Source organism: Glossina fuscipes, unplaced genomic scaffold, assembly GCF_014805625.2.
Source record: "Glossina fuscipes isolate IAEA_lab_2018 unplaced genomic scaffold, Yale_Gfus_2 2, whole genome shotgun sequence".
Classification (NCBI taxonomy): Eukaryota; Metazoa; Arthropoda; class Insecta; order Diptera; family Glossinidae; genus Glossina; species Glossina fuscipes.
Genome location: NW_023998416.1, coordinates 18,949,838 through 18,965,655, shown reverse-complemented (window position 1 = coordinate 18,965,655; position 15,818 = coordinate 18,949,838). Strand labels below are relative to the sequence as shown.

The 15,818-nt window shown below is 34.2% G+C and overlaps 1 protein-coding gene across 7 annotated transcripts in view; it reads left to right on the top strand.

Moving 5' to 3' along the window:
• Positions 1-15,818, top strand: part of LOC119633906 — a 271,992-nt gene that overhangs the window by 151,568 nt on the left and 104,606 nt on the right. For all 7 annotated transcript variants that reach the window (XM_038027725.1, XM_038027721.1, XM_038027722.1 and 4 more), the window contains one exon: positions 5,228-7,637. In XM_038027725.1, the coding sequence (XP_037883653.1) occupies positions 6,627-7,637 (1,011 nt within the window). In that variant the 5' untranslated portion in view covers positions 5,228-6,626. The remainder of the gene's footprint in view (positions 1-5,227; positions 7,638-15,818) is intronic.

Here is a 15,818-nt window from a genome sequence, read left to right as displayed (position 1 = left end):
AAAAAAAAAAAAGAAACAGAAAAAAAAACGACGACTTGCAAATAGTTTTACGCAGCTATAGAACACTAACTAAATGGGCAAAATGAAAACTAGTCAGCATAGGCGGCACAGGAGGCAGGCATAGCAAGTTATACAGGCGCGTCGAACTTTGTATTTGCCAAAGTTTTTGTGGTAAAGAAAGTTATGCACACAAATCCTGGCATGAATATCCTTTCGAGGCAAACTCTTTAAACGAATATATTTCGGTAGTGTATGTGTGTATAGCCTACAAGCGGTAGCAGCAGTGTCTTTGCTGCATTATTGTAATGCTGGTCGCCATCATTACCGATCCAACTTTCATTTCATTTTCAGTAACTTATACAATGCATTTTTCCGACCTTAAGTTTTATGCTTTAAAGTTTTTGTTAGAATTTCTTTTTTAAAACCAAAAGGAAATTCCGTTAAAGTGCTTTAGAAGAAATTCAGCGCATAATTTTTAACAACAACAAGAGCAACAACTTTATCAGTCATAATGGAACTGTAATAGTAGCGACAACAACAACAACAACAACAAAAACAACAAAAGAGAGCAACAATAAAATTTATACATTTTCATTTCCTTTTGAAAGCAGTAATGCTTGGCTGACTGCAGTATGTCATCATAAGTGGTACGAGAAGCTATTGCAAGCACTTGCTTGCAAACACATGCGAAACTGTGCATATATATATATATATATATATATATATACATATATATATATATACATATATATATACATATATATGCGTGTAAGTTAACGAGTTACAAAAGTGATCTGTGTAGACATTCATGTATATAAACTCCGTTTATTTCCCAAACTCTCCCATTTTCCCCTTCCCACTTTCACGCACTTACCATTAACATTAACACATACCAGACTTATCTACATTTAAAGTATTTTTATGCTCAAATCTTTCTCTCTCTTTTACTCTTTTACGATGAATATAAATTTCCAGTAAAATAGTGTCATAACTGTCGGTTTAGTACAGTCGCTTCGCACTTGTACTTATTACTACTTTATACCAGCGAGACTGATTTATTAACGACTACTTAGAGAGCATTTTTACACGAGCTCTGCTATGTACATATGCATTTAGCAAAAAAAAAAAAAAAAAGAACGACAAAACGAGGGAAGACAACACATAACGATATCAAATTAAATCTGTTCACATTTCATATGAAGAGATTTTATATTTAAAATTTCTTTTTAACATTAATTTGTTCTATCTGCCGCCGAGCTATTTGGCTAAACTGTACACAACTCGGTCGTCATTACGTCGTAACGGAGACATATTCATTTGGCAATAAATTCTGATAATGTACTCTCACCCGAAAAGGTTTAACGAGAAGTTTTTTAAACGATTTTAAACGAATTTTTACTTTGAATTTCACTAAGTTTTGATTGAATTTTCTAATGACAAACTAATTTCATTGTTACACTGCGTTACAAGTCATTTAGTGACCTTTCAAACGTTTTCACTTCGAAAGCAGCCAAACTTTATTAAAGGCCTTTCTCTTCGTACGGAACATAAGCATTCTCCTCTTATATAATTCATGAGTTGTTCCTTAAGATATTTAGTTTTTTCAACCAACAAAAGACTTAATTGTATTCGTTCATAGCTAACTTCACACTTAGTCCGAGTTGTATTTATGTGTATCTTTGACAGCTGTATTTGCAACAAGGCTTGTTCGCGAAAATGCTTGTTTCATTGTACGCAATAGATTTCGTCAAATATGGGCACACGAATGCAGTCTTTTTGAGTATATTTTACTTTTTTGCCATCGAAACTGTGAAACTGCAGCTAAACTAAGAGAAAAATTATTGGATATCTGCGAATGTGTACAGACGTGTGAACGTCAACCGTAAATTGTCGCTTCGCTGAAAATGCATCGCGCCTTCGAAGACCAGTTGAAAATGATGCGGACGAAGTAAAGGCGTTAATTGTTGAAAACCACCAAAAAAACAGTTTTTGAATTCACTTATCGATTACATTTATCGAATTCGAATGGACGGCCCATTATGGTGCGAAAATACCTCCTTCATGTAGACGTATGTCTACGGAAGCATTAAATTACTAATAAAGAAAAACCCCTTCATTTTTAACTGTACATTAATTTTTTTTAATTAGAGTTTTTCGCGTTATTTCTATGCCCAAAGAATTTTCATGTTTTTCTGTTTGTTTTTACATGGGGACATTTTTCTATCAATTACTCAAGGAATTGTAAAAAAAATGTTAAGGTTGTTTAAGCGTTAATGTTGCTTTGCCGGCACGAAATTCTTGTGGTTGGCGATTTTGCCACGTTTACCTAGGAAATCAATTCAAGCCATTGGAATCTAAAACTTATTGAAAAACCAAAAATAGCAAAGCAGTAGGATTTGGAAAAATAATCTCCTCCTTCACTCTACTTCTAGGCCTTACCTCTCCCATATTTTCATTCGTAACTATTTGACTTCAAATTTTACGTAGAAGTTCGTCCATCTGCGTCGTTGGCGCTAAGATTTCTATGGATTTTATGTGCTTTGTTGCTTCTTAGTATTTCAGTTTATTTATCTAACTTTTTACAATGATGGGAAACGATGATGATGAGGAAACATGAGATAGGAAAGATAAAAAATCGAGCTTACAATTTTTTGCGAATTATGTGATTTTCTCTTACCGTAATATGTGAGCGCCATTGTCTGCTAGTGATGATAAAAACATAGCGAGAGCATATTAGTCGGCAGTGGTGATAATAGATTTATTTTTTCTTATAAAGTCAGAAAAATTATCCTATTTTTTTATTCGCACATAAGCACTAAATTATCATTCAAGATGTTAAAAAGAAATGTAAAGAAAAATGTTGACGAAAAAGACCTTCCACTAAATAAAATAAATAGCTTTATACAAGCAAAAGTGTTATCAATATTCGAGTGTCCTAATACGAAACGGTTCCTTAATACTTTACTAATAAAAAGATTTCTTTTCAGATTTTTTAAGAACGAAAGAGTAGCAGCTCTTGCATCTTTCTTTTCCCTTTTTTTTTTTTTGTTTTTTGCACATGATCAATCATTTAGGGGATGTCCCCTATTCATATAATATGGAGAAGGACAGAAGAAAGTGAAGAGAGGGAAGCTTTTAGCCTAGTAGTTAATACATCTAACCTACAAGTATTCTGGCTTTACTGAGCGTCCCCTATACCAAAAGAAACTCAGTAAGTACTGCGATCTTTGCCTACGAAAGTTTACACATTTCGCAGTCGCTATTCATATGTATACAGCTACGTTGACCTGACTTACCCTACCGTTAAAGGTCACAATCTTACATGTGAAATAAGCCAAAAAGCTTCATGGATCCATCTCAAAATCAAAGAAAAACTTTCGAAAACGTTCTTTTCAAAAATTAGTATTCTGTTGACGGGCCGAGCGGGCAAAAGACATGACTAACAACTCAACGGTAGAGGGTTCAAATCCCAACTGCGGTAGAGTTTTCACTAAAATCGATAAACATTAGATGCTTAGTCGTAGTATTTATTTTGTCTGACCAAGTTAATTATAATAATAGGTATGGTTGCGATAGACTGGAAGACGTGATTTCAAAAACACAGTTCCAATTTTGAAGAAATTTCTGTCTACTTGTAGCAGCTGTCGCACGCAATTTGTTTATTGCAATTTTGGCCATTACTTTGGGCAAAGTAGGCAGGATTGTGTTTAACATTTTTACCATTTCCAATGACTGTTTATACTGGTCCAGTTATCAAAGATCTTACGACTAAGATTTTCAAAAATTTGAATAATCATCTCCTTATATGATAATATAATATTTCCCTTTTTGTTTGCTATAAATCTTTTAATAAATCCTTGTGGTGGCTGTGGCTGCAGATGCTTCCTTTAAAGTTTCTTGCAAAATAAAATTTTTGGTTTATGGTTATGCTAGACAGTGTTGTCAACGAAGATGTAATTGAAAATTTTCATCAAAACTTTTAAATAAATTTACGCAATTTCTATGCTCAAAGCCAAGGTATTGGTTGATAAAATTGTAGACTGTATTGCTATAGTAGTATCTTAGTTAGACCAGTTGATTCAATATCAAAATCGTATTACCAAAAGCATTAAAACACCGCCGCTAGCAAAGTTTATAAGTCTTTAACGTTTTATTTGAATTTTATTTCTCGGTAATGAATTCAGAATCGCATTATAGTTGTTTTGCTGCTCAAGTTCAATCCTCCTTGCGATAGATCATATTTTAATTACGATTGATATTGTTATATAACAAATGCAATCGACATAGCACTTGCAGACCGAGCTCACAGGCTACTACTGCTCCTCACCTGGCTTCCTCTCTCACCACTTCATTGTGATTGTAACCGTATGAGGCACAAAGGCAGTGGCTGGTTGTATGAAAAAAACAAAGTATCTGATGAGGTGAATAATTTTTGAAATATTTTTTTCATCTACGTGGAAGACAGCAAATTGTGTCTTGCATAAGCCTTTTTTTCTTTACTTTAATTTTATGATGGGAGGTTTTCACTTAGGTGCCATCACTGATTACTGCTCTCCTTAGCTCAGGCAAGAGTTAATAGACAGATACTATACATATACAGATACTGTGCGCGGAACCGTCCATCCTGTGACACATTCGCCATTGAATTCGTGCTATTTGTACACGCAAAAAATCATTTTTTTTCGCAACTCCTCTCTTGGCGAAGCATTCTTTATTTATTTATAATATTATTTTATAAGTTAGCTTCGGTTCATTTTCAAGCGTATCAAAAAAAGCGTTTTATGAAATATTTCCTATGATATTGTATGTTCCAAAGTACAAAAAAGTACATTGCCCTGGGGAGGAGAAGAAATTTCAAGTCAATTTCTTCAATTTATAATAAGTAAAAAAGTTCGGATTTTTTTTTTTTTTAAAGAAAGCAAAGCTTATATAAATTAACTTTGAATGAAGAAAACATTTATTTATTTCCTTTGGTTTTTTTTTGCTTTGTATTTTTGTTTTCACATACGTGAAAAATGTCTTTCCGTGCATAAGAGGAAATAAATTTGTTTGAAAATCTTATAAAAATCTCTTTTGAATTTACTGTGAATTTAACAGTTAAAGTTAACCAAGAAAAAATTGACAATTTTCGTAAATCTCTCAATGTTTAAACTTATATTAGATATAATCCTTATTTGAAAACTTAAATCATAGAAAATGTATTCTATTCTTCTTCGTTTACTTTTAGCAAGACTTTGAAACAATATTACATAATGGTTGATGACAAGATGCTGGCTCAAGGATTGATATCCCTACGCGACAACAAGAGCTTCAACAAGCAATTTTATTAAACCAGAAGCAGCCACTTATGCATATATAAAGTATATCATGTGCCTTTCTTTGCTTCTTACCAACATTAACATAATATGTATGCAAATAAATGAAAATGTAAATATGTGTACGTGCGGGTGAGCGGTAGCGAAATCTAACCTGAACTAATCCGTGTCGCATTAGCTAAAAAGACAATACAAGTGCTTTTTACAGTAAGAAGCATAAGAAGAATTGTAAAGCATAAGTATATCGAGCAAAAGAAGACCCAAGAGCCGGCTGGCATTTATGAGAAACTAAGCGGATTTCAATGAACTTGAGCTATACTACGAGAACACGAGCAGCATAAACTGATGAGGAGCATAAAGTTTTTTTAAACGTTTTCACAACAAAAAAGCGAACGACAACAAATATGGTGAACAAAAATTTAAAAAAACAAAAAATCAACTTTTTTAAAAGCCCAGCAAGTGGTTGCACCATTAAATATTGAAGTTAACATAGGACAGGACGTAGCAGTAAAATCAAGCCAAAGATAGTAACAGGGCAGGACGTGTGCTTAAAGCGAGATAACAAAACGGAAAGAAAAAATTGTGAAAAAAGAAAAATAAAACGAAAAAGACACCAACAACTCGAGACATCATCAGTTGTTAAGTAGTAGTAGCAACAAAGACATATAGAGAGATATCAATAGATTCCATGCTGGTTGGCTGTTTGCCTGGTTGCATGAATCGCTGCTCACCAGTGCATTGTATTGGCTTAAATATTATAAGAGGAATAAAGAATATTTGCCGCTGCTGTCTACTATTGATGATGATGATGATGACGATGATGATGATGATGATGATCATGATGATGCTATTGCTCTGAATGCAAATGACTATCAGTAACGTCATGTATACAACAGTACAACAACATTCATGGACAATTGTCCCATGAATATTTGATAAGACTGAGGCCAAATTGTAGCAAAAGAAAAGCTACCGAGAAGCGAGAAGAGAAGGCTAACAGTAGTAAGCCAACCACATTACTTGCAACAACAAGAGCAACACACAGAATTGTAAATATCATACAATACATTATAGAAGACATGTGACAATAAAAAGCTGCAGCATAACATTAAAGGAAAATTTTGAAAAAAAAAAAAACACGAAGCAAAAAGAAATGTTAAGCACGTTTAAATAAAACCGAGCAAGCATTTGGTTTCCTTTTGTCATAAAGTGCACGGAAGCATCAACAGTTTATGCAAAGATTTTTCAACTGATTTTTTTACTTGTATTTGATTGATGTTGTGCTTCCCCTTAGCGATTGAGTAGCTTAACATGACCGACCTGAAGAGATCACTCGACGTTGGTCGCGTGCATCAAACAACTACAAAGCAAAACTGTCATGATGCTTATCGGTCCAGTTGCAGTTCGACGCCAGAATTGAAAAGCAAACACAATTGTAAGAATAATAGCCAAACTAACGAAATCGCAGACTACCGCAATCCATTATTGCTTACGTTGCAAGATCATCCCCATATGAGTAGTAACAGCGGCGGTAGCACCAGCAGTACAGCAATCGCTGCTACTATCATAGGATGTCCAGGTTATATGAATGGCGTTGCAGGCGCCGAAATTCAGTTCGATGAACATGATATCTATTATGTTTCGCCTTCGAAAAGAAAATCTAGTCTTAGTGCTTGTCAAACGCCTATAATGCGTGGCTATGAACGTTTAAGGTCGTTCAGTCCCACTTCGGCAACAGCAACTATAGTACCCAGTTATCCGCCTATAATGCCGTCGGCAGCTTACGGGGCCCGCATCAGTGGTGCTTCAGGACAAAATTTCAGTTTTGAAAGCAATGATATATCTGCCCACTATTCCGATACTGCAATGCAAGTCTTACGATCTGGCAGCTGTTCGGCTATGGGTTCTATGTTAAATTCAGCGTCAGCCAATAATAGTTCAACAAGTAGCTTAGCCCAACAGCATTTAGCACCGAGTCAACGAGGCCAAAATAATGTCACCTTCTCGAATCACATTAGCGAACAACGTGCCAGTGCAGTGACAACGCCACAAAATCGCGGTTCTTTGCGACGCAACAAAGGACGCAGTAATCAGTCCTTATGTAGTTGTGATGCTGGCGCTGAGACGGAACTTAATCCGGATTTTACGCGGCCTTTATACCAGTACAGCCTGGAACGACGACACAAAACTCATACATACACATGCGAACAAAATGCCCAGATACTAATGCGCATAGAGCGTGAACGCAAACGGAAATTCTCACTTAGTGGTAATACTGGCAGCGATATTATCGTCGGCGCTGACGCTAAGGATGACACAGAGGTAAGCGAATAATTTTGCCATTACATCATATGTGATGTGTGCGCGCTGTTTACTGAAAACTAAATGACATACTTTCGAATGGATTATTCAGGATTTTGTTGCATAAGAAGAACAGAACGATATAAATAAAATATGTTTAATTAAAAATAAACTGAAAGCATTGCTCCTATGACACCGACATATCGTTTAATCGCTAAAGGCTTCTATTTGTGTGTAATTTAATTATCATCATTGTTGTGGTGCTGTTTGACTTAAATTCTTCTGGCTCATGAATATTAAATAAGCATAGTTTGCCAATGATCTACCTGAGCAAAACGCTACGTATTTCAGAGTAAACCAATTAAGTATTTTCACTAATTTCCATACATTTGTTTTTGATAGATCAAACAGAACTTCTGCTTCACATTCTTTCCTTCTTTACTCCCGGATCACAATTACGCCATTTCGTGGCTGCCCAAAATAAGAAGAATTAAATGCTCTCGAAATACTTTACTGACACGCAGCTTAGTTTTGCTCTACGCTTAAAATATCACATTTAGCTTGGACAGCCAAACAACACATTCATTAAAAAGCAGAATACTATCTGTGGAAATTGCCAGTTTCGAAACACAAAATAATAATACCAAACAATCTTGCCAACTGAGTTTGAGCTGCATATCTATCTGCTCGCAACTGCACTTCAGCAATAAAACGGAAGCGTAATAACTATCTTGGTTGCAGAAAACTATGGGATATCTATACCCAACCATTTCTTCTATGCCTTTTCTGTCCCAACGAAACATGATCACAGAATCTAACACAGTTTTTTGCTACGATGACATGCAATTGAAGGAGCTGTGTGTAGGTTTATTTTCAGTTCGTTAAGAGATGCTTTTTTTAACGGTTTCATATAAGTTGCAGGTGCCAGTTTAGCGAGTAATGCCGACCTAATTTAGTGCTCGTAGGAGATTCTGGGATAGTTTCCACATCTTTCGATCTATTTAGCACAGTGTTCGAGGGCTCTCGTCTCAATTTTCAAGCTAAACGCAAAGAACTCCTTCTGGCATAACATGCGTTGCTGACGCAGGCCATCACAAAACTAATATTAGCAATGACTGGAAGAGACAGGCGATATGGGAGCGCAATTCAGTTTAACGTTTCCAATGTTTTCTTGAGGATAAATGAGTGTTGTTATGTGTAGAAAAAATCCCCTTTAACTCTCGGCTTAAGTGCATAAGATGTGATCGGCAAAGTTCCTTAACTAAGAATTTGCTGCACTTGAAAATACTGCTGTCTTCCGATGGCGTTAAACATAAGGCTAAGACGAATAAAGTCCAGCTCGATTATCGCAGTGATATTGAGGATTAGTTTCACTTGAGCGTCACCCACGGTTTCTTTAATCGCATGTTTTTTTTTTGCAATTTGGACTATAAAGGCTTAGCCATTTTGTATTACAGGCGGGAAACAAAGTATGAGATTCGCATTGACGTAATAGATAGAGATAGTAGATGTAGTGGTGTCGGTACAATATTATCCGGTGATCTGCACGGCCATTTAAAAACACCTTAAAACCTAATGAGACGCAAAAGAAAAAAATGCAATCCATTGACATTAATTCAAATTGGTGGAGCTGTGTAGTAAAGACAGCAAGTGGAAACATCAAGTGAAGGCGGAATAAATCGTTTAAAAGACTTTCAGCAAAAGATTTCAAAATTATTGACATGAAATATTAATATTAAGTTTCATTAATAAACACGAATTCCTTTTCATTTCTACACTTTAAATATCACATCTGAAGCTTTCTTCATATGGATAGCACTCCAGTTTTCTGGGTCTTCTTTAACATATTCAATTGCGATATATGCGTACATATGAAGCTCACAAAGTTTTATGCATACAAATAGAAGCCTCTTCTCTCTTCGTTCTTCAATTTTCTTCTTGTTCTTCTTTTGTTTTTCCTCTTTACACCATAATTGCATTCATTCACGTGTTTGTGTCTTCGTTGTTCTGTTGCCTTTCAAAGCACGCAATTTCATTTTGAAACGTGTTCACCCAGCATTTATTCAAACAGTTGTTTGAATGCGTATAAGTTGCCCCACCTGAGGTTTCCATAATGACACGTAAAACGTTTCAGATACATTGAAATTTTATAAATAGCATCATTTTGTGCAGATTACATTCACTTTCACACGAGCGCGTGCATACAGCCACATATATGTATCCATCCATGCATATGCTGATATTTAGTAAATACATACAGCAGTATGACAGTGCGACAGTAAATTAGTTCATAATTACTTTTAGAAATTTTCAAAAATGGATTCAAAATTAATTCTATTTTCCCGCTAATAATTTTCAATTTAAAACAACACCAAGAAGATTATTATTACTATAAAATGAATGAAAAACAATCAAAAATACTGACGCGATTGGAATAAGTAAAAAAACATTACAAGCATTTGACAGCATTTTTCACCATATGCGCGGCTACTTCTAGCAACTGTTTTTAAAACCCATCAACGAGGGATGAGAAGTCAAAAGGTTTGCAACGCGCAGAAGTAACCATCAGAGACGCCACAAAGTATGTAAATTCTTGATCAGCATCAAATTCGAAATCGATTTAAGAATGTGCGTCTCTCCGCGTCTCCGTCTACCAGTCTGTGTAATGTCTGGGCGCAAAAATAAACCTCTTGACTTTAAATTTGGCAGAAACATTGAAAGTTCCTGCTCACAGGTTCATTGCGGTGGTGGGACACATCCACATCACAACGTGAACTGAGAACACCTCTGCTTTTCAAAGGGAATGCCAAATAGGTTTTTTGCTCATTACTCACAAGCTATACAAATAAGTGCACAAAAATTTGAAAGCATTTTTTATGGGCGATGCTGTAGTGTTTGTGCACAAAAATGAAAAATAGTGACCACGCCTACCCCATATTGTAGTGCATCAAAGTATTATTTGTTTTTCAATATCTATATAATTCGCAAAAACAAGCTTCAAAACACAAATTCTTGGCCAGTTACAACCCTTGAATGCACCTAAACATATTGGCCTGTTCATCTGTCCATCTGCCTGTTTGCGCAACTTTCTAGTATTTGCGGTAAGCATTATTCCGCTAGTGGGAATGAAATTTGAAAAAGAATTTGGTATTGATCTAAACTTTTCAAAGGACGCGCCTACAACGCCCACATGCCGCTAAGAAAGAAACTTTAGTTTTAAAAATAGAAGAAATCGAACAAACTACGCCCACTCCATATTGTAGAGCATTAGAATTTTGTCCTTTTACTTCTTTTGTCATTTTTCGTGGTAAACAGTGCTGGGTATCACCGTGATCGCCAGGTGCGCAGGTTCTGTTAAGAAACCTTCGAATTTGAAAATTTCCGTCTGAAGTGAACAAATTTGCTACTCGCGAGTGTTCAAATTTTTCCCGCATATATCTCAGCGGAATTTCCACGCTTTCACGTCAGCCGCTTTAAACTTACCTTCAGTATTCAACTCATTTTTATATTTTTGTTCTTTTCGCTATGAAAATACAAATCTTACCACTAAAGTACTTAAGTATTGTGATAACGTTACTAGCACCTATACAAACCGACAAATGATTTTTCACTCTTCCGTTGCGACAATAAACGAACGAACACGTTCTTTTCATCACCCCTCATAATCTATAAAAATAAGTTAAATAACTTTGCAAAAGCCAATTAAGAAAATAATAGCATAAGTGTATTCATCAAATATGATGCTAGCAGCCTTGCCGCGGTATCATTCATTGTCATAGCTCAATTACTCTAATGTCCAATGACCTCTGTTCACACCTCTAACTTATCGATTCATTAACAAGATTATTATATGAACGTTATTTGTATAGACTCTGCGTCTCTCATCTGAGTTTGTTAGACCATAAGGATTACTTCTTACTTGCTCCTGCTCCTGATTTATTCAACGCGAATGCTTACGAAATTATTTCTGCGCAATCAGCAATGCAATGATAACGCTTAAATTCAAAAAGAAAACCTATGTTCGATCTATGTTCGAACATAGACAAGAAAAGTTAACAATACATACAAACCACCTAAACTACGCTAAAAGCGTCTGATACAGTTACGACTAAGCATTAGATCAAAACGAGCTTGTGGCTTTGCCTCTCCACATGCTCATGCAATCTTTTGCTTTTTTAAAGCTTTAGACGCGTGTCGTTGGCAACGAAAACTTGCATTCGACATAGTTCACATTTTCTGCTTCTAATCGCTTAAGTTGCTATAATTACTATAAATAAAATAAATGATTCTCTTTTACTTTGATATTTGAAAAACGATCTGTGCTGCCCCTTCAAGACTGTTATCAATTTCTGGTCTATTTAGTTCTGACGATAGTAAAGCTCTGTTGAACCTGGCTTTTTTGTAACTGACAGCAACATGTTATTCACCTTGACTGTTATGTTATGGCTTTTTAAAAATTTCTTCCATTTCTATTTTTTTACAATTTTTTATTTGATACTCTTTATTTTTTTTTTTTAAGTCTTCCGACAGATTGATGGATTGCTAAGAAAAATGTCACATAAATAAGTTGAAGGCGAAGCAAGAAACGATTTATAAAAATAAGAAACAAACAACTGCTGGTTGATGTTTTTTTTTTTTTTTCAGATATCTAAGTACACAAAATAAATGTTTTACAACATTATCCATCAATTTTAAAGGAGCGTAAGCATCTTGTAAAAACGATCAAATGAAAAATTGTTTCAACTAACGAAAATAATTACGACAAAAAATATTAAAGTTTAGGGGTCTTTAACCTTTCAACGCGTTCCCTTTTCATACGCATTTTTAGGGAAGGAATTAAGAAACCTTGTATTTTGCAAATTACTTTTTCACTGTCTTTTTTTTTTTTATTTTTTATTTATTTATTTTTTTTTTTTGTACTTACCATGCTGCAGCTTTATAGCGGTTTCATAATCATTCGTAGCGAAGGTTACATATTTATAAGGAAAAAATCAATTCGAGGTAGTTTGCGGCTGGTTGGTTGAACGCAAACAATCTGTTGCTGAGCAACATTTTTTCAACCACAAGCACAAAATGCCAGCATTCAAAAATATTTCTATATATAATAATTCTAATACATAAACACTTCAAGCGGTTTTGTTTATTTATTATTTATTTATTTTCTTTATTTCCTGAAGTAAAATTCATACAATAAATATAGGAATGATTAAAATTGTAACAACTGTGCACGTTACGTAAAGTTATTAAAATTCATAAAAGGCAACACGAAGAGTAAATATCATATCGAGTATGCATCCTTTCAGACCAGTTAACATTATTACAGCACCGTGGGCTTATTAGCGAATCGATTACCACTATTTTTAGATCAAAGGCACACACGCCTCTAACTGAGCTGCCAGGCTAACAAGTTTTTGTGAATATTTTTGAGGTTGAAAGATATAGACGAAAGTAGAAAAAGATACTTCGTTTTTTTTTTTTGAGGATGGTTTCATTTATTTTTTCATTATATTCGATCAAGCGTTGCTTGTATTCGATTTCAAGTTCTTATCGTCATTGCATTAACAACCACGGGCTAGATTAAGTCATTTTGTTGAGGTAGATGGTAGGAAACGTCGGTAGATCTAGCGTTAGAGACAAAAAATGGCAATCCCCTGCTTACCATTTGTAAAAGAAGTTAGTAAACATATTTATAACTAATAGACAACCGCATCGCTTATACATTTCTATCGAGACGATCACACAATGAAAACTACATTCGAATTTATTGGATCGCCACATAGGCAAGTAGATAAGATTTGCGACCACCAAGTTAGTGTTCGCGTGCTGATGTTCACTGCGACTGCACCCAGTGCTCAGTGCTCAGCCAATAAAGGCATAACACGAATTGTTTGATGACTCGCCATCCACTTCCTCTCTTTTTTTTCTCTCCACACCGCTTTTTGACCTTTACAGCAAGCGCTGGGGCCAGCCTTTGAGTAATTGGCCATATAAGAGAAAAAAAAAATAAAACGTTATATGAAGCAACGAGAGCGCTCCAATAGAGACCACTGCCGTTAACAAGAAAAACTAACATAACCTTGTTTGTCATTTGGTTTCATACTTATCAAAGGCGTATTAATCACGTTAACATATTACTAATAATATGCTGGCGTTAATGGCTCTTAAAAGCATATGCTGACCTCTTGAAAACTGCTTAACCTTCAACTTTTATTAAAGCAATATGATGCAATGATATTTTCTTCTTTCTTTTTCGCAAACATTGCAAAAATAAAATATGAAATATATTTGTATAAATGTTTGCAATTTGAATAGCAAGCAACAATGCGGGAGAAGAATGCAATGTTTCGTTTAATGAAAATTAACATTGAGTCACTTGAAGTGTGAAGGGCAGAAATAAAACCAGGAAAAAATGAGAAGAAAAAGCGGAAAATAAAAAAATAAATATAAAATAACACAATCTTAGTTAAGTGGAGGTTTACTTACGCGCACATACGCCTATAAACATTTATGCGAAATTTTAATTATCATAATTCTGACGCGCACGTACTTTGCTTTGCGTAAAATTCATCTTCACCTGCGTAGCAGCACATATCGCTTATAATGTAAAGAATACAGCAGAGAGTATTCGACGGTACCCTATGGCCCTGTGTACTTGTGTGCTTAATGACTTTGGTGGTTTCCTCTTTTGCTTGACGGCATAAATTTTCATTAAAATCAAAAGCCTAAAAACTTAAGAGCCTACGCATCCTTGAAACCATGTTATTTTCACCCCAAATAGTACATGTTACTCATAAACAATGTTAATGCCAACCGTCATATAAGGCTTAAATATTGTACTCGACTTATGTTATATTTAATGGAAAAATAAATTTTAAACATTTTTTCACACGAAATTTAATAACCTTTACGCTAAGTGCAAAAACTAGAAGCACAATTAAAACCTATGATGAACATTACAAACATATTACTGTGAAATAATGTTTTTTGTTTATATTTGCCGCTATAACAAGTCACAGTATATTTCTTTTGTTATATCAGTAGTAACGTCTCCACAAAATATTCGGTTTAGTCCTTCCTACTAACGCACAACCGACTATGGCCGAATAATTTCCCCTATATGTCACGAATGTTTTCTTACCGTTCGACGAGGCACATATTCATCCATCCGCCTTTTTTCTACTCGTCCATAAGATACTTTTCTCTTCGTTCTATTTTCATTTTAGAGGTCTACTACTAAAATTTACAACTAAAAATTTGCTATCGTTTTACTTCCATTGACCATTGTTTGACCTTTTCTTCTGCTAGTGCAGCATTGGACGACACAGGATCTTCCATGTTTTGTATGAGAAACATAAATAAAATTTCATTGCCATTGCTTATATTATTTTATATTAAGCATTTTTTCTAGGTTCGCATTACTTTTTTTTTTAAGGGAAAAAAAAAATTGTTTGTTATTGTCAACAAATAAATGAATAAGAAATTTCGTTTTTTTGTGAATATGCCTTTCCCTGTTCTTCTTTTTATACAATGAGCTGAATTTTTTTTCAATTTTTTTTTTTTTTTTTTTAAGTAGTATTATTCTAGGTCCATTTTTTTTAATCTTTGGATTGACAAGAAATGGTTATTTACTCTTAATTAAAAAAAAAAATAATTTCATTTCTTATGAATATATTTCTTCCATTTTTTTTATTAAGTTTTTATTTTAGTTTTTTAAAATACTTTTATTACTAAAAAAAAAATTGTGTATTTTACTAATGAATAAAGTTTAGTACAATTTTTTTATTACTAATCCCTTTCTACGTTTTTGTTTTAAAATAAATTTCAGGTTTTTTTTTCTTTGGCCGAGATTTTGCCTTTTTTTATTGACAAAAGGACGTAGTTAGTGGTTATTAATAATTAAAACATCATCCCCACTTTATTGTAAATATTTTGCATTTATATTTCAATATTTTTTAATAAATTTTTTTTTTTTTTTTTGGCATTCGTCTATTCGATGTTCTTTCATCTTTTGTTATTGTTAAATAATAAACAAAAATTTAGAGGAAAATTTGAGTAGAGTCCATTTTTTGGAATAACAACAAAATTTTATTAAAACATTTTGTCACTTTTGTATCTCTCAACTGCGAACTGAAAGGTTTTGTTTTGCTTTTTTTACATTCAAGAATTAAAACTGTTATCCATTCTGTCTCTTTCTCTCTCTCT